The sequence below is a fragment of the Urocitellus parryii genome, chromosome 9, assembly GCF_045843805.1.
Source record: "Urocitellus parryii isolate mUroPar1 chromosome 9, mUroPar1.hap1, whole genome shotgun sequence".
Classification (NCBI taxonomy): domain Eukaryota; kingdom Metazoa; phylum Chordata; class Mammalia; order Rodentia; family Sciuridae; genus Urocitellus; species Urocitellus parryii.
In genome coordinates this window covers 7,290,589-7,309,131 of record NC_135539.1, presented here as the reverse complement: position 1 = coordinate 7,309,131, position 18,543 = coordinate 7,290,589, and the positions used below count along the sequence as shown (strand labels likewise).

The 18,543-nt window shown below is 52.1% G+C and overlaps 1 protein-coding gene across 4 annotated transcripts; it reads left to right on the top strand.

Annotated features, from left to right (window-relative positions):
- Window positions 1-371: 371 nt before the first annotated feature.
- On the top strand, window positions 372-18,479 carry E4f1 (E4F transcription factor 1). 4 transcript variants are annotated; one of them, XM_026385272.1, is made up of 14 exons: window positions 372-530; window positions 2,896-3,047; window positions 12,259-12,364; window positions 14,923-15,116; window positions 15,205-15,325; window positions 15,471-15,623; window positions 15,832-15,911; window positions 16,263-16,472; window positions 16,703-16,811; window positions 16,902-17,119; window positions 17,314-17,512; window positions 17,586-17,728; window positions 17,800-17,862; window positions 17,936-18,479. In XM_026385272.1, exons 1-14 carry the CDS (start codon window positions 380-382, stop codon window positions 18,290-18,292), a joined length of 2,256 nt encoding a protein of 751 aa, XP_026241057.1. In that variant the 5' UTR covers window positions 372-379; the 3' UTR covers window positions 18,293-18,479. The 4 variants fall into 4 exon arrangements, with proteins under 4 accessions (XP_026241057.1, XP_026241056.1, XP_026241055.1 ...); XM_026385271.2 differs by having other exon boundaries at window positions 15,742-15,911; window positions 16,706-16,811; XM_026385270.2 differs by having other exon boundaries at window positions 15,742-15,911.
- The last annotated feature ends 64 nt before the right edge of the window (window positions 18,480-18,543 follow it).

Genomic DNA, 18,543 nt, shown 5'->3' with positions numbered 1-18,543 from the left:
TCGCCCCTGAGGACCCTGGCCGGGTTGCGCCACCCAGTGCGCCTTCCTCTTTCTCCTCTGGTTCTCAAGTCTGGCTGCAACACTTGGCACCCAGGCCCACTTTCTTCCCAGGCTCTTCCAGTCTGGACACGCCCAATGGGACACACCACGCCCAAGCCGCGGATCTCTCCGCCAATCAATTTGCTACACCCTAACCAGTAGACCCGCCCAGTCTCCGCTCCAGGCCACACCCAAGGCCCCGCCCCTCACGTCTGTCTGTCAAACCCGCACTGGCCCCGCCCCGTCCCCCTTTCGCAGTTCCTTCACGCTGGCCTCGGAGCGGCCCGTTGTTATGACGACACGGTCGTAAATCCGCCATCTTCCTGCGGCGCGTTGCGACATGGAGGGCGCGATGGCAGTGCGGGTGACGGCCGCTCATACGGCAGAAGCCCGGGCCGAAGCCGGGCGTGAAGCGGGCGAGGGCGGGGTCGCAGCAGCGGCTTTGGCTCCAGGCGGCTTTCTCGGCCTCTCAGCGCCCTTCAGCGAGGAAGGTAACGGGGTCTGGCGGGCCCGCAGCAGCCGGGGTGGGGGAGGCGCAGCCTGGACTAGTGGAGCCCGGCGGCTCAGGCTGTGGACGCGCAGACCTTCCCGGATCCAGCCTTCTCACGAGCCCGCTGGGCACCGCAACCCTCTCGACCCGCTCGGACCTCTATGCGGGGCGCCCACCACTCACAGGCCTCCAGTGCGCGCTCGTAGGCACCCAAGCCCCGGTCCTCCCAGTGGACCCAAGCAAACGTCACCGGCCGTGCCCCCTCCGCCCCTCCCACCTCACCTGGCGGGCCATTAGGGTCGTGGCTGGGGCGAGACTGGGGTGGGGTGGGGCTCTGTGCCGGTCCGGGCGTCAGACAGCAGATCCCTGTGGAAGACAGCCTCCATCTCCCCAGCAAGGTGGAGGGGCTGTTCCAAGATGTTCCGAGAACTTACTCTGCATCAGCCTTTACGATCCTGAAACCAACCCTGAGATGTCAATGATGTTATTCACTCCCACTTTAAGGATGGGGAAAATTGAGTTTCATGGATGTGCAAGTGACCAGGTCACCCATCTAGCAAGGACCCGATTGGATTTCAAGACTGTGTAGTTAGTTCCTCAACTCAGCCCCTTTAGTTTCTGGGTTCTGCTGTCACATAGGAGGTTGATGAGAATTAACGTGTGTGTGTAAAGAGCTGAGGAGAGTACTGGGACATGCTCAGGACTCATTCATCAGGCACTGATAGCTTTTGGTGACCTCTTAGGTTTCTACTCTGAACTTGTCCTACCAGTCGGTGCATTGGAACATATAGGAAGGTATTGGCTAGTGATATTGAGGTCAAGGTGGTCTTGGCTTTGTTCACACCAGTTTCATAGTCCTTAAATATTTTTCTGGCCCTTTATTCCGGCTTGGAGAGGGGCAGGGCCAACCTGAGAGGGGTCCCTCTAGTGGTTGCTGTGCCCAACTGAACCTGTCCATTGCCTTGTCTCAGTAAAATGGGTTGGGTTCTTCTATAGAGGTTCCTCCAAAAAATGATACCCTGGTGCCAAGCTGAACTCTCATGAGTGGGCGGGAGGTTAAGAGGATGGTAGGCACCTCAGCTCTTAGTTTGTGACTGTGAACCATCTGGTGGGCTTCCCTTTTTTAGATGATTTGGTGGGAGAGTCACAGTCATGATCTGGCCCTTTATTCTCTAATTAATTCAACAAGCTTTGGCCAGCCTCCTCCCATGCACCAGGCCTTTATTAGACTTTGATGTGGGACTGGGTGTGTTTTTGTGGGAACTGAAAGACTTTTACAGAAGCAGGACATTTGGGTGGATCTTCAGGTTCATCTGTGTGAACTTGAACCTCAAGTCGTTTTTTTAGTTAGGGAGTAGGCATCCATTTCCCCAAGGTGCTGGCAGAATTTGGTGAACTTCCCAGAAGGTGCATGACCCACATTAAGGATTCAATGAGTAGGAAGTCTCTCCTGCAGGTCTTAGGATAGTCACAGTGGTGGTGAGGGACTCAGGTATGGTGGCTCTGGGATGTGGAGCCCCCCTGAAATGCTATACTCTTAACATACACACCTGAGCAGGGGTGCTTCCTGTTGGGGATCTATGAAATATTAAGTCAGGAAGGAAAGAGTGGTTGGAGGCTGGTGATGTAGCCAAGTGGTGGAACACTTGCCTAGTATGTGCAAGTCCCTGGATTTGATCCTCACCACCACCACCAACAACAAAAAGTAAGGGTATTCACAGGGCAGGGCCCTGCTGTTCCTGTGTTTTTCAAAGGCTGACCTTTTAGCAGATCCTGGTGGGCTAGCCTACTGTGCCCCTGATATGCCCTACACACTTGAATCTGGTCAGATGAGGAAATGACTTAGAGGTGGTCACTGAGATGTCCAAGGGCACTTTTAGTCCCCAGTAGTCTTTTTATTTTCTGTAGTGCTGGGGATCAAACCTAGGGCCTTGCTATGCTAGGCAAGTAAACAATATACCTAGTCCTTACCTGTCTTGAATTCTAGTCCTCTACTGTCCCCAGACTGGCTTGGGTAAGTCCCTCTGCTTCAGGCCCTCCTGAGCTTCTTTCCCTTTAAGGAGCTCTTGGGCATGACAGCATCACTGGATCCTTGCAACCTGAGTGTGTGGTCAGGGCCACTTCTACAGAATACTGTTCTCCCTGGTGTGAGCCTTGCTTCTGCAGACTTCCAGAGGATGGGGGCTATACCCTGATGTTCCCTAGCTCTGGGTGCCCTAAGCACATTTTCAGCAGCCTCTGGGAGAGATGGGGTAGGAATTCTGGTTCTGCTGCCATCGTTGGATGAGTCTGGTCTGGGGTTAGAGGGGAAGCTGGATGGGATACTGGTTGCCTCCCCAAAGTCCCTGACAACGTGCTCATTTCAGATGAGGATGATGTGCATAGATGTGGCCGCTGCCAGGTGGAATTCACTGCCTTGGAAGATTTTGTTCAGCACAAGATTCAGAAGGCCTGCCAGCGGGCCCCGCAGGAGGCTCTGCCTACCACCCCTGCCACAACTGCACTGCTGGGCCAGGAGGTGAGTCGCTACCCCACTGCCACTGCACACACTGCCCTCCCTGAGATCACCTAATAGGAGAAGAAGCGACAGAGTGCCAAGACATACCTGTGCAGCTGGTTCCTGCTGACTGATGGGTAGGCAGAGGGCAGGCATCTGATCATGGGTGAAGGAGGGTTCAGGCTGTGCCATGAGGAACCTGGCAGTTCTCTGGGACTTTCTGGATATCCTGGGGTATGCTAGCCCTCTCAGCAGCCTGTATAGCTGGGAGACTGAGGTTCCTTCTCTCTGAGTGTGGTAATGGCTCTCCAAGAACAGAGGGAAGGTGACACGGCACCCTCAGTAACTGTGTGAGCATGCACGGCTCTGTCAGGCAACGCGGCACAGTCTATGTGCACTATGTCTGTGCACATGTGCAGCTGCGTTGCAGCTCTGTCACAGAATGTATGTTACCACATAGGGGAGACAAAGGGGCTGACATGTAACCGGGGACTAAGAGAGGGTAAATAAGGCAATGCCCCACTGGGGAGACAAAGGGGATGACATGTAACCAGGAACTAAGAGAGGGTAAATAAGGCAACGCCCCACTGCGCTCAGGGCTCAGCCTTTGGATTCGAACTTGCTGGGCCAGTGCCGCACTAATAAATGCTACTTCCTGGTGAAAGCACAGGTGTTCTGTCTCTGGGTGAGAATCCCACAACATTTCTTGAGGGCTCATCCTGGATTCAGAGATGGTGATTTCATCTCCCCTGTTGCTAGGGGCCCTGGGACTTGGGGAGAGGTGACCTTGCCTGGTGCCAGCATACAAATTGATCCTTAGGAGACTATCCCTCCCAGAATGCTAGGGTAAGGATCTCAGGAGTACCAAGGAACTTGGTGGAGCCCAGGAACCAGCGCAGTAGTGCCACCTGTCACATAGTAGAAACTCAGGTGCAAGAGGTGGACCTGCCCCTAAGTGGCAGAAGGGGAGCCCAATCACTCTCTAGAGTTATCTGAATAGCTCAATTTTATGAATTAAACTGTACTTTTAACGTACTGGGCTGCAGATTGGAGGCACTGTTTGAATGCGAGTGAATGGTGACTGAATGAAACAGGCTGAGCCCGAAGCAAGTGCAGAATTCTGGTGATCCTCATATGGCTTAGTTAGAGCAGTGCCAGGCTCTCTTCAAGGTCTACGAGCCTGGTATGGGTCAGGCTGCCAATGCTAAAAGGTGCCTGAAATATCTCCATGAGGAGAGCTGCCAGAGATGGCTTTCTTACCCCTTTCCCCTTTCCCTTCTTATGTCTGTGATTGTCATCTCTTAGGGGGAGGAAATAGGTGGCAAACAGAGTAAGTTTACCCCCCTAGAGTATATGACTAAAAATTTCAAAAAGGAAACTTTAGGCCTTCTCTGAAATAGATTGACCTTTTTCGGTTGGCCGTCTAAGAGGTCACTAGATAAAGAACTATTTATCAAGGTATTTAGGGTCATTGTAGGGACCCATTCTCCTGCATTGACTGTTGGCAAGACATAGTCTTCTCTCAGCTGCGCCGGCTGAGGCTTCCTTTCTGGGAGGGAGCTATTAGATCATGATCGCCCAGTGATGGCCCCTTCAAGATGCTGGAGCCAGCGGGATTCTTGTGCCTTGCACACCACTGCTTTCCCCACTGCTGCCTGCACTCCTCGTGCCTCCTGCAGCTGGAGCCCTGAGGCCACACCCCTGAGGCCACCCAAAATGCCCCGAGTATAGCCACCCCATGGCCGCCAGTCTTAAACCCATACACTCTCAGGTGCAAGGGGGACAGTACACCTTCATATATCAGCCTTTTATTTCCACTGATCTCTTGAATTGGAAAAATCCTGTCCTTCACTGACAAATCTCAGACTATGATTGATTTAATGCAATCTATTATTCAGACCCACAAGCCCACTTGGATTGATTGTCGCCAGTTACTCCTGACTCTATTTAACACTGAAGAATGCCACCCAATTAAAGTTGTTAAAGTGGTTGGAGGAACCTGCCCCAGCAGGAAGCATGAATGTCCCGGCTTACGCTCAGAGCCAGATCGCTGAGGAAGATCTCTCATGGGACCCTAATGATGACCAAGGATTTCAGATGCTTTAGCATTATCAAGAGGATGTTTTAGGCTGCATGAAGGAAGAAGGAAGGAAGGTCGCGAACATGAGCAAGAAAGACTTCAGAGGTGCTCCAGGGACCAGAAGAAAGCCCCAGTCAATTCTATGAGAGGCTATGTGAAATGTTCTGTTTTTACATCGTCTTCAACTCAGAAGCAGATGAAAGTTAGCCAGTTGTTCATGCAGCCTTTGTTGGTCAGACCCAGGGAGACATATGGCATAAGCTATAGAGGCTAGAGGGCTTCATTAGAATGAATGCCAGCCAACTACTGCAAGTCGTGACAAAAGTATTTGTCAACCAAGACCAAGAAGCCTAACATGAGGTAGACTGGAAAATGAAAAAGAAGGTAGGTCTGCTTGCTACCACCCTGGTGGAATGGTCAGGGCACTCCCAGAGACATGTCCTATTGGGCCAGAGCTGAGGCCATAGAGGGAGCCAACAAGAAGAACCACCTCACCCAAAGGTGACATTAGAATGAAACAAGTGTGCTCATTGCTGTTAAGGTCACTGGAATAATGAGAGTCCCCAACAATCAGAGGATTATCATGCAGTCCCTGGACAAAGCAGGAGCGGTTGAGTGGTTCAAGGACAACCAACTACCATGGCAACCATATGAAGTCCTTGAGGATGATTTTGTTGGATTGGCTGCCATGGAAAACTTTGAGGAAGACTAGGACAGATTGGACTTCATTATGTTAGGCCCCCAGGAGCTTATGGTCCATATGATCATGGGGGGCCGGACCATGGACTTATGGTTGATACTGGGGCAGAATATTTGGTGGTGAATTAACCTGAGGCAGACCTCTGTAGTGGGAGCCACAGGCAGCTGAGCTTGTTGCTTCTTCTTACTGCCTTGCTGGTGCAGTTTAGGCAGCTGTGAAGTTATTCATGAATTCCTATACCTCCCTGACAGTCCTGTGGCTTTAGTGGTCAGGACCCATTGGGAAAGTGCAGGCCCAGATAACTTTTAACTCTCATGGCCAAGCCACCCTGACTCTAGGAAAGCCAGAAGTGAAGATCTTGACTCTCTTGGTCCCCCAAGGAGAAGAGTGGTGCCTCTACATTCTCATGGAAAGGCCACAACAGGGATCTGAGCTTCCTTTCAGAGTATCTGGGGTGTGGGCTAAGACAATCCTCTAGGATTGGCCTGAAACATACTCCCAATAGTAGTAGAAGTAGCTAGGGGCTGCCTTGAGTGCCAAAAATAATATTGCATTCCTTGCAAGGCACAAATTGAGATCCAGAGACAACTGGAGAGACTTCTAAAGTATGGAATCCTCCAATCCTGCCAGTCATCCTGGAACACACCTCTCCTGCCAGTCTAAAATTCAGGAATAGATGTATATCAGCTGGTTCAGGACCAACGAGCAGTAAACCAGGCTGCTGTTACCCTATGTCCTGCTGTCCCTAGCCCCTGTACTCTCCTGGGCCTCATCCCTACTGAAGCTGCCTAACTTACATGCCTGGAAGTCAAGGATGCCTTCTTGTGTATGTACCTGGTCCCTCCGAGTCTAGCAGTCATCATCTTTCAGTGGGAATATCCTGAGAATGGTCCAGGAGTTCCTCAGGGCTGCAGGTTTCTGTAGACTCTGGATACCTAACTTCTCCATCTTTGCAAAACCCCTTTATGAGGCCACAAGGAGGGAGAGGGAGAACCTTTTTATGGAATGAGCTCAACAAAAGGCCTTTGAGGAAATCAAGAAGATCCTCACCAACGCACCCGGCTTGGGACTCCCAGATGTGTCCGAGCCTTTCTTTTTGTATGTGCACAGGTGTACTGGGGTTTCAGTGGGAGTCCTGACTCAGATGTTGGGTCATGGCATTGTCCAGTGGCATACTTCTCTAAGCAACTTGATTCTGTAGCCTGAGGCCGGCCACCCTGCCATGGTGGCCATGGCCCTCTTGGCATCAGAGGCGACAAACTGACTGTGGGACAAGAATTAAATGTTCGAGTGCCATACTCAGTGCTGACATAATGATTAAGGGACAATATTGGCTGACTGATGCCTAGTTGATTGGATATCAGGGAAGGCTATGTGAAAATCCGCACATCCACCTAGAAGTAGTGTGGACCTTAAACCCTACACCCTTACTGCCTGTAGGGGCAGGTTGACCATACCATGACTGCATTGAAGTTATGGATGAGGTATTTTCCAGTGGACCGGATTTAACAGACCAGCCTCTTAAAGATCCTGATGTTGAATGCTTCACCAATAGTAGCAGTTTTGTGGAAGAGGGAGAACACCTTACTGGGTACTCTGTGGTGACCCTAAATTTCACTATTGAGGCAAAACCTCTGCCTAAAGGAACCTTGGCACAAAAATCAGAACTTACTGCGCTGACCTGTGCCCTTCAACTGGTGGCAGGGATACATGCCAATATATACACAGACTCTAAATGAGCCTTCACCACTCTCCACGTAACCGAGCTTTGTATGAAGAAAAGGGCCTAATCAACTCATTAGGGAAAGACATAAAGTATGGCAAAGAAATCCTTGAACTCTTAGATGCTAAATGCGCTCCTAAACAGGTGACAGTCATGCATTGTCAGGGACATCAAAGAGGAAGCATCATGGTTGCTCAGGGAAATCATAAAGCAGACCAAGAGGCAAAGTTCATGGCCTCCAACGGGGCAATAGAACCAATGGCCCAAACTACCACCCTATTTCCTAGTCTGTTGGCAAAATTGGACCCCAGTTACAACATGAGAACCCCTGGTTTAAAACTGAGACCCATGTTGGCTGGACAGCACTTGAGGCCACATCCAGCCAACATTTCAACGTTCCCCAGCTCTCCAGCATGCCCGAATGGTGTGCGAACAATGTGAAACATGTGCCTAAAATAATCTGCACCAGGGATCTAAGGCCTCCTCTGGGGTGCAAAGCATTGGAGGGGCCCCATTTGAAGATATAATTGTGGACTTCACTGTGCTCCCCGGGTCTGAAACTATAAGTATTTCTAGTCTTTGTGTGTACTTTCTCAGGCTGGATAGAGGCCTTTCCTACTCACACAGAGAAGGCACATGAAGTGGCCTGATTTCTCCTAAAGGAAATCATTCCTTGGTTTGGAATCCCAGTCACCATGGGATTGGAAAATGAGCTGATGTTGGTGGCTGAGGTGGTACAATTGGTGGCGAAAGGGTTGAAGATCACCTGGAAGTTACATACTGCATACTGTCCCGAGAGCTCTGAGAAGGTGGGCAAATGAACTGAATTCTAAAGTAAAAGCTAATCTACTTGTGTCAGGAAACCCACCTATACTAGGACTAGTGAAGAATGGTGAGATGGTCCCCTGGATTCACTACAGCAGAATGAAACCAGCTTCTCCTGACTGGGAGTATTCCTGATCCAGCTGTACTATGCAAGTCGGCCATCTGAGAACCTACGGACAACAGCCCTGCTTTAGTCAAGTGGGAGCTGATGACTAATCTACCCCCAGCAGAAGCTTGAGGAACTGATCACCTGCTGGGATAAATGGACTGTTCTTATTTCCTTTATTGGCCTCCTTGCTATAATGATTTGGCATGATCACCTCTTGTCCATCTCTTTGCTGTGATCTTCTTAGCTTTATTTATTTATTTATTTTTGGTGGTACTGGGGACTGAACCTATGGACTTGTGCATGCAAGGCAAGCACTCTACCAACTGAGCTGTATCCCCAACCCATTAGCTTTAATTTTCACGATAGGATTAGCAGAGGCTGCTCTAGCCAGCTGGCACTAGGTTTAGAAGTCTCTATGAGCAGTCTTTTACCTCCTTTTGATAGGATGTTTCACTGCTATTGGCTATGTCTGACCTGGCTCTTGTTTGTGGACTTAAGTTCTTCATTCTGTGACCCAAACCTTCATATGACTCGATCAGGTGAGCCATTGCCACAACCCTACTTTATTATATCCATTTTTACTGTCAAGTAAGTTTCAGGGACCTGTAAAACATAATAAGATCACCTATTCTATCTACTAGCAAGGGGACCAATACACTTGTTTTGACCCATAGTACTCCCCAACTGAGGACTGGCTAGAGATCTGAAGCAGTGACAATATGGGTCAAATAATTAACTGATCCCAAATTATTGATCCCAAGCACCCAGTGTCAGTGCTCTTTGACATGTCTGAAGTCATAGATAAGTACTGATCTTCATGGTCTATAGAGGTTTGTGGGGGGTTATCTTGGGAACGGGAGTACAGGCTCTATGATAAAAGCGTGTTAGCAGCTCTCAGCTTAACCTGGATGCATTAATAACAGTGGTTACTGTCCCTCCTGGAGCTGTTTCATGGTCTACTTGGCAGGTAAATGTAACACACCAATTCTCCAAAAGGGTGATACCATGCTCAGCTCTAATTCAGGAGCCTGTAACCCTCTTAATTTTACTATCCTTGACCTAGGGGATTCAAGATGGAAAATTGGCCACAAAATTGGTGTAGTTTTATATGGGTGGGACACAAACCCCTATGTCCCAATACACATCAAAGGTACCAACTTGGCTGGGTACAGTAGTGCACACCTGTAATCCCAGTGATTTGGGAAGCTGAGGCAGGAGGATTGTGAGTTCAAAGCCAGCTTCAGCAACTTAGGCCCTAGGCAACTCAGCAAGACCCTGTCTATAAATAAAATATAAAAAAGGGCTGGGGATGTGTCTCAGTGGTTAAGCACCCCCCAAAAAAGGCACATTTACACTTGCACTTGCACTTCCCCGCACCAAATTTTTCATTCCTTTCATGAAGAGATGAAAACCGAATTCCCCATCTCCTCCAAAACCAGAAACCTGTTCCTAGCCTTAGCAGAAACTATAGTTCAATCCCTGAATATCTCTTCTTGCTAGTGGGTAGAGGACCTTCATGAGCCCTGTAGTGAAACAATGTCTCTTCATTCAACTACTGGTGTTTGGTTCCTGAAAATCTCAATTATTGGGAAATATTGTCTTACCTGAGAGGGCAAACAGTTTAACATCTCAGCTGGAACTTTACCATGTCTGGGCACAAAATTCTGTAATATAACTACCCAGAAAATCCAGTGGTAGGGATCCTCAAAATCACATAGAAGAAAATCCCACACTCTGTCAAATTTCCCTAACCTCAAACAGGGCTGGGATAATGCCAAATTTCCCTAACCTCAAACAGGGCTGGGATAATGCCAGCATAGATATCAAATGGAGAACCCCAGGTGGACTGTACTAGGTATGTGGAAGGGCCTGCCGTGCTAGACTATTCCAGTTCTGCTCCTGATCTTGTATACTGGGACAATTCACCCCTCCCTTTTCTCCTTCCATTAGCTAAAGGGGAGCAGTTGTGAGTCCCTATATATGAAGACCAATGGGCCCAAAGTGAGTGGCAAGCTCTGGAAATCCAAAACTGGAAAGATGATGAATGTCCTCCTGAAAGGATAATTCACCATTATGCCTTGCCACCTGTACTCCCATCTATATGTTAAACATTATTATCAAGCTACAGGCTGTAGTTGAAATTATAACTAATGAAACTGCAAGAGCCCTCAATTTACTGACCAAACAAATGTATAATGCTATTTATTTATCAAAATCTCTCAGCTCTAGACTACTTGCTTGTTTCTGAAGGTGGAGTATGTGGGAAATTTAACTTAGGCAACTATTGTGTACAAATAGATGTTGAAGGCAAGGTCATGGAAAAAATCATGGATTGTACAAGAAAGATCACCCATGTCCCTCTCTAGATGTGGAAAAGTTGGAATCCCAGGGAATTATCTGGAGGATGTTTTCAAATTTTGGGGGTTTGAAAACTTTCATAAGTGTTGTGGTTTTAATGCTGGGGTCTGCTTACTCTTGCCTGCTACCCGTGGTTATGAGGTCTGTCTCCAGTCTCATGGAAGCTGTCTTCGAAAGGAAAATGGCCACATTGTGGGTTTTTTAAAAAATATTTATTTTTTAATTATAGGTGGACACAATATCTATTTTATGTGGTGCTGAGGATCGAATCCAGCGCCTCAAGCATGCTAGGCAAACGCTCCACCTCTGAGCCACAACCCCAGCCCCCATATTATGTTTTGATATTATGGAAATATAAGTTGTTGGATCAGGATGATGCTCTTTGACCCTGAGGTGATCTGAGCATTAAAAGGGGGACTGTGGTAAGGGCTCTCCCAGAACAGAGAGAAGTGATATGATGCACTCAGTAGCTATGTGCACATGTATCCCCAGAGCAAAGGGACCACATAGCACACATGTGCAGTTACCCAGTCAGGATGTATGTTACCATATAGGAGAGACAAAGGGGCTGACATGTAACCAGGGACTAATGGTATAGATGGCAACAGCCTGCTGTGCTCTGGCTCAGCCTTTGGATATAGATCCTCTGGGCAAGGCTGGCACTAATAAATGCTGCTTCCTGCAACAGTAGTATCATGGTGGCTTTTGCCTTTTTTGGCTTGCCTCCTGTCTTATATACATAATTTCTGGGAATCTCACAAACCAAGCAGGGTCCCGTGGGGCTTGCCACCTTCTCATAAAAATGGTGCACTTCGTTGAGTCCCACGGTGTGCTGGAGCTGTATGTCGTCTTACGATCTTCCATAGCACCCCTGCTCAGCAGAGGGAGTGCTTGTCATCCTCATGGGACAGAAGACAGGAGGCTCAAGAAGTCAGTGGCCTCAGGCCACCATCAGAGAGTGGTTCAGATGACACTTGAACAGGGTGGTTTCAGTCAGACCTTGTGTTCTTTACCCTCTGTCCCCTCCCCAAGATGTCCTCTTCTCTAGAAAGGCCCCCAGCCCCAGGGCCCTTCCTCTGACCTGGCTGGGGCTGTGGGGATGGGTGTTGCAACTCCATTCCTCACCACAGCCCAGCTTCGTACCAGCGTTGCTAGTGATTACCTAGTGGGTGCTCAGTGCTCCATGCTCCATGTCCAGGCCATGGTGACTCAAGGCTTAGAGTGATGGGCCCGACCCTCCAGCCCCGGGTTGCAGGGGCTGTGGGCCTTTGGGGAAAGAGCAGCGTCCCCACCCCAGCCATTCTGGAGGACATGGACCAGGTCTGTACTCCCCAAGCCTACTTCTTCAAAACTTTATTGCAAGGGAGTCCAGGCCCTTCCCTTGAAATTCTGGAGACCACAAATGCATCCTCTCTGTCCCCTGTCCCCTATCAATAGGTGGTGCCAGCAGCAGCAGGCCCAGAAGAGCCCATCACCGTGGCCCACATTGTCGTGGAGGCTACCTCTCTAGCAGCAGATATCAGCCACGCTCCTGACCTTGTTGGTAAGCCAGCTGCCTAAGGTGTCACCGGTCTGATAGCTGTCTGTACCTCTGCTCTCCTGAGAGCTGGCCTAGCCCTGAAGGGGTGGAGGCCTGGTGTGAGCCTCCCCAGGCAGGGCCTACAGGAGGAAGGTGTATCAGATGCCAGGCTTTTCCAGGAGGGGACCAGGACATTCCTTGCTGCATCTGCAGTAGCTTGCACATGAGCTGGTTGGTGCTCCTTCATGAGCTGGTTTCTCTCTTCTCCATGTTCTCCCAGGCTGTCTCTGCCCTCCTAGAGTCTTCCTCACTTATCAGCCACCCCCTGCTTTCTGCCCCCGGCAGTACCCAGCATGGGGAATCCCTGAATGGCCCACCCACCCCAGCAGTTGGTTTTGGAGGGTAGGTGTGGGGTGGAGTTGCTGCTGCAGCTGGCCCCAACATGCTCCCTGACCTTGACCTTCCCCAGTGCTTTCATCAGCATGGTCTCACAGGGCTTTTATGAGCGTATGATGCTAAGCCTCTTTGATGGCTGTGTTTTAAATTTAAATGCCTTGCTGATTTGCACTGGGAGAGGGGGTGTAGCTAGGTCTGGATTGGGTTATGTGCTCATTAAGTGGGGACCACTGAGTGTGCAGGGGGACTTTCAAAGGGCAGCCCAGGCCTTGACAGGTGGGGATGAGTAGCTGGGTAGGGTTTGATGTGCTGGGAAGTTGGGAGGGACCTGTTGGTACTTGGAGTGCCTGCTGGGTAGGGGCCAAGGCAGGTGGATGAGTGGGTAGCTGGACAGGAAGTAGGTTTGGGCAACAGGTAGGACTTGGCCTTGGGAAGTACTGGGGACTGGTTGGGGCAGGAAGAGGGAAGATGTATAGGGGAGGCCAGCCTTTGGTTTGGGAAGGGGAGCATCTGAATGGGCAAGCCTCCCCAGGGAGGAGGCTGGGACACCTGCCCTGGTCTCTACACCGCCTTTCCTCTGATTTTCCCAAGACAGAGACACTTCTTATTACCACTCAGGCTTAGGAATGTCCTGTGTCATGTGGGGGTGGGGCTGTGCTCTGGCCTTGGCACAGAGTTCGGTTTCTGAGATAGGTGGTGTCATTTGGGAAAACAAGTTCCCTACGTTCCAGCAGCATATCCAGGCTCTGGGCCTTTGGCCAGTCAGGCCCTTTCCACCTACCTCTGACCTCCAGTGGTTCTAAGCCTTTGCTTGGGATGGTAGCCATGGCTTATACTTCAAGGGTCCATCTCTGGGTACTCCTGTCTCTTGCACCCTTGAAAATGTCCCCCTTTGCAGGCCTCCTGGGTTGGCAGGAGCCAAGAGCTACCAGCATTTCTATTGGTCTTGGGTAGGGAAAGGGCAGTGAGGAAGATTTGCTGTGCTGGGCTCAGTCCTCTTGGGTACAGGGTGCAGTCAGCAAGGACTAAGGGGTGGCAGCCCCTCTTGCTACTGCTTTGGACACAAACTGATTTCCTCTTGGGTTGGTGTAGCTGTGTTCCCCTCAGTCCCTTGCCCATCAGGTCTCTGTCATCTGGGAAGATACTCCTGGGGCATTGCGTGTGTCAGCCAGGCATGGGCAAGAGATGCCCTTAGTTGTTTCTGAGTCATGATGTTTTTATTGTTTCGAGAGAATGACTTGTCACAACAAGTCTCCAGCTGGACAGAGAGGGTTCTAGGAGGCATCTTCACAGCTGTTTTCCACTTGTCACTTTTACAAACAGGCAATGGGAAGCGTGTTTATGGCCTAGTCTTGCACATTGTCAGATATCTTCAGCACCCCATGACAAGTGCAAAATCCCAAGTTTCTTTTTCGGGGTATGTGTGTCCCTGGATATTGAACCTGGGGTGCTCTACAACTGAGTTACACCCCCAGCCCTTTTTTAATTTTGAGACAGGGTCTAAGTTGCTGAGGCTGGCCTCAAACTCGTGATCCTAGTGCCTCAGCCTCCTGAGTTGCTGGGATCACAGGCATGGCCATTGTGTCCAGTTCCACCTTCCGTTCTTGGGGCTATCTGGGAAGTGTTCACACCCTCCCATCTCCTGGTATCCCCAGCTTGTGGTGGGACAAGGCTCCAACTGGGCCTGCCTGCCTGCCTGTCCACCAGCATCCCAATCAGAAGATGAGTTGAAACAACATCTTTTTCCCTAGTGGGATTGGTGCAGTCAGCAGGACACATGCAGAGAACTGGGCTAGTTTATCCTGTCTGTGCCCAGGCACCTGTTTCCAGGACCCACAACCCCCTCCTTGGCTTAGGGGAAGGGACATCTTTGCTCGTGGTGGGTCTCTCTCTACTAGGTGCATTCTGGGAGTGCTGGATCTCCTCCAAGCAACTTCATGGAGGGGGGTTGTTACCCTGTCAGGCTGACCTCAGGCTGAGCAGCTCCCTGCTGGTCCCTTGGGGCCTCTGTGTTGATTTTCCTCAGTGTTGGTTGGCTCTGGGGCTTAGCCCAGAGCAGCAGTTCCCATGCCAGGGGCAGGGATGGTCTGGACAGTTCCAGGGCATTTAGAAGTCTCCCTCTTAGGAATCCTTGCAGGCAGGGCTGTGGTGCAGCCCAAGGCTTATGTTGACCTGCCTCTCCTTAGGCAGTGGGCACATCAAAGAGGTCATTGTGGCTGCTGAGGCAGAGCCAGGGAACAACGAGATGGCTGAGGCCCCAGGCAGTCCCAACCATCAGGGGCTCGGGCTTGCTGGGGAGGGCGAGCAGGCCCAAGTCAAGCTGCTGGTGAACAAGGAAGGCCGCTACGTGTGCATGCTGTGTCACAAGACCTTCAAAACGGTGAGCCCCTGGGGCCACGGGCCGGCCAGGCCTCCTGCCTGCTCCTGTCTGGGGAGGTGCCCTGAGCCTTGCTGCCCCTCCCCTGCAGGGCAGCATCCTCAAGGCCCACATGGTCACCCACAGCAGCCGCAAGGACCACGAGTGCAAGCTCTGCGGGGCCTCCTTTCGGACCAAGGGCTCACTCATCCGGCACCACCGACGGCACACTGGTGAGCAGCCTGGGGCCTGGCCCTGGGGACACCCTACCCAAGCCTTGTGTCCCTAGCTCCCTGGCAAAGTGGCAGGGGTTCCATGCCCGCCTCATCCTTGTTACAGGTTGTCATTACCCCAGGGCTGACTCCATTCTCTCCACAGATGAGCGCCCCTACAAGTGCACCAAGTGCGGGAAGAGCTTTCGGGAATCGGGTGCGCTGACCCGTCACCTCAAGTCTCTCACCCCATGCACAGAGAAAATCCGCTTCAGCATGAGCAAGGATGTGGTTGTGGGCAAAGAGGACGTATCTGCAGGTGAATATGGTGGGGAGGCTGCCTGGGTTCCTGGAGCTGCTGTTCCTGGCCTTAGCTGCGGGCACAGGTGCCACCAGTGGGGGTGTTCTTCAGAGACTCACTTGACTCTGCCTTAAAGGGTCGGGCACCTCCACCGTGGGGCCGGTTACTTCATCATCAGTGACAGGCGAATCCATGGAGACATCACCTGTGATTCACCTGGTGACAGATGCCAAGGGCACCGTCATCCATGAAGTCCATGTCCAGATGCAGGAGCTGCCCCTGGGCATGAAAGCTTTGGCTCCAGAGGTAGGGGCTGGCTCAAGGAGCCCTGCAGTGCCACTTCCCTTCTGCCTGCTCAGTGCCAGGTTGTGTGTAGGGCACTGGCTCCAATAGGAATAGGAGGTTTGGGTCTACCTCTACAGCTGTTTGCAGGGGAGGTGGGAAAGCTTCTTAGCAAATAGCATGTCAGAAGGAAAGTGATCTGGGGGGGTCAAGGCGTGACAGGGAAGGACTTGGCTTCATCCTATGAGATTCTGAGGATGTATACAAGACCTTGGGGGACCCTGGGCTTGGCATGGGTCTGCCTTGTGTGGTGGGAGGGGTGGGTGTTATGTGTTGGGCTGTGTGGTCAGCCTCTTTCCTTCTGCCTCCCTGAAGCCCCCAGCTCCTGAGGAGCTTCCCTGTTCTCGTGAGGGCAGTCGTGAAAACCTGCTGCACCAGGCCATGCAGAACTCTGGCATTGTTCTTGAGAGAGTTGCTGGAGAGGAGGGTGCCCTGGAAGCAGCCCCTGCCTCTGGGTCCAGTCCACAGCCCCTGGGAGATAGATCCCCGGAATTGCCACTGCTGGAAGTGGAGCCGATGGAGACAGTAGGTGTTTGTGCTGCTGGGATGCTCCTTTGTGGGTTGGACACTGGTGCCTCCTTGCACTGCCTGTGGCATAAAGTAGCATTGCTTTCTGGAGTGACTGTCCACTGGCCTATTTCTGCCCTCTCTGGTGCTGCGAGGCAGACTGCCAGGATGGGGCCCTGGGCCTTGTCTTTGGCACTGCAGGGGTAGAGCCTGCAGTGGGTATTAGATGCCTGCCTGTGATTCCCCAGCAGATGTCCAGCGAGGCTTCCACTGTGCCCAAGACCCACCCATGCCCTCAATGCAGTGAGACCTTCCCAACAGCAGCCACCCTGGAGGCCCATAAGAGAGGCCATGCAGGTGGGTGGCAGGAGGGTGGATGGGTCCGTGGACAGTGAGGAGCAGGTGGGCTGTGGGCAGCGGGCCTGGCTGATGCTGGCTTGGCCGCAGGGCCAAGGCCCTTCCCCTGTGCGCAGTGTGGCAAGGCCTTCCCCAAGGCCTATCTGCTCAGGAAGCACCAGGAGGCGCATGTGCACGAGCGCCGCTTCCGCTGCGGGGACTGCGGGAAGCTCTACAAGACTGTCGCCCACGTGCGCGGCCACCGGCGCGTCCATTCAGATGAGCGGCCCTTCCCTTGTCCCCAGTGTGGCAAGCGCTACAAGACAAAGGTGGGCTTCCGGCCCCAGGATCCTGGCGCTGACCCCATCCTCAGCTCCCTGTCCCTGGGGCCAGATGGGCCTTGTTCCATGCCCCAACTTCCTTCCTTACCCCAGCCTACCCAGTTGGCTCAGGCCAGGGGTGGGTGGGGAGAGCCCTGGCTTCCTGTGGCCAAGGTCAGGCTGTCATGGACTGGTCTCTGCAGAATGCCCAGCAAGTGCACTTCCGAACACACTTGGAGGAGAAGCCACATGTGTGCCAGTTCTGTAGCCGAGGATTCCGGGAGAAAGGCTCATTGGTGCGGCATGTGCGGCATCACACAGGCGAGAAGCCCTTCAAATGCTACAAGTGCGGCCGTGGTTTTGCTGAGCATGGCACACTTAACCGGCACCTGCGCACCAAAGGTCTGGGCCGGCAGATGGTGGGAGGAGGTGAGGCTGGGGGTCACTGAACCCTGACTGAGCTTCCTGCTGGCAGGGGGTTGCCTTCTGGAGGTGGAGGAGGTGCTGGTGTCAGAGGAGAGCCCCTCAGCAGCTGCCACCGTGCTTGCGGAGGACCCCCACACAGTGCTGGTAGAGTTCTCATCTGTGGTGGCCGATACCCAGGAGTACATCATTGAGGTGCGTGGCAGGCCTGGTGGGGATGGGATGGCACTGGGACAGCCCAGGCTGACCTCAGATGTTCTGCCTAGGCCACTGCAGATGACACAGAGACCACTGAAGCCACAGAGATCATTGAGGGCACCCAGACAGAGGTGAGGGGCTTGGCAAGGAGTGGGAGGGCAGCCTGGCCTCCTGGACACCTTGGGCTGAGCTGTGGCCCTGCAGGTGGACAGCCACATCATGAAGGTGGTACAGCAGATTGTGCACCAGGCCAGCGCTGGGCACCAGATCATCGTGCAGAATGTGACCATGGACCAGGAGGCAGGACTGGGTCCAGAGGCAGCTGCTGCAGACACGATCACCATCGCCACCCCCGAGAGCCTGACTGAGCAGGTGGCCATGACACTGGCCTCAGCCATCAGTGAGGGTACTGTGCTTGCGGCTCGTACAGGTGCAAACGGCACTGAACAGGCTACTGTAACAATGGTGTCATCAGAGGACATTGAGATCCTTGAGCATGCAGGCGAGCTGGTCATTGCCTCACCAGAGGGCCAGCTTGAGGTACAGACGGTCATCGTCTAGCATGGGACCTGTGGGATCCCAGCTAGGCTGGGAAAGGGACAGGGTTATCCTTGTACTGGTCCCGACCTGAGTGCCCAGGACTGCCTGGCCTGGTAGAGAAGACTGCCCAGAATTTCAGGTGTTCAAATCAGACGGGGAATGTAAATATGTGTTTTTTGTTTCTTTACAATAAAACATGAATAAAATATGTAGCTTGTGATGTTGGGGCCTGGTACTGCCTTCACAGGTACTGCTGGTGGCCCCCATCTGCC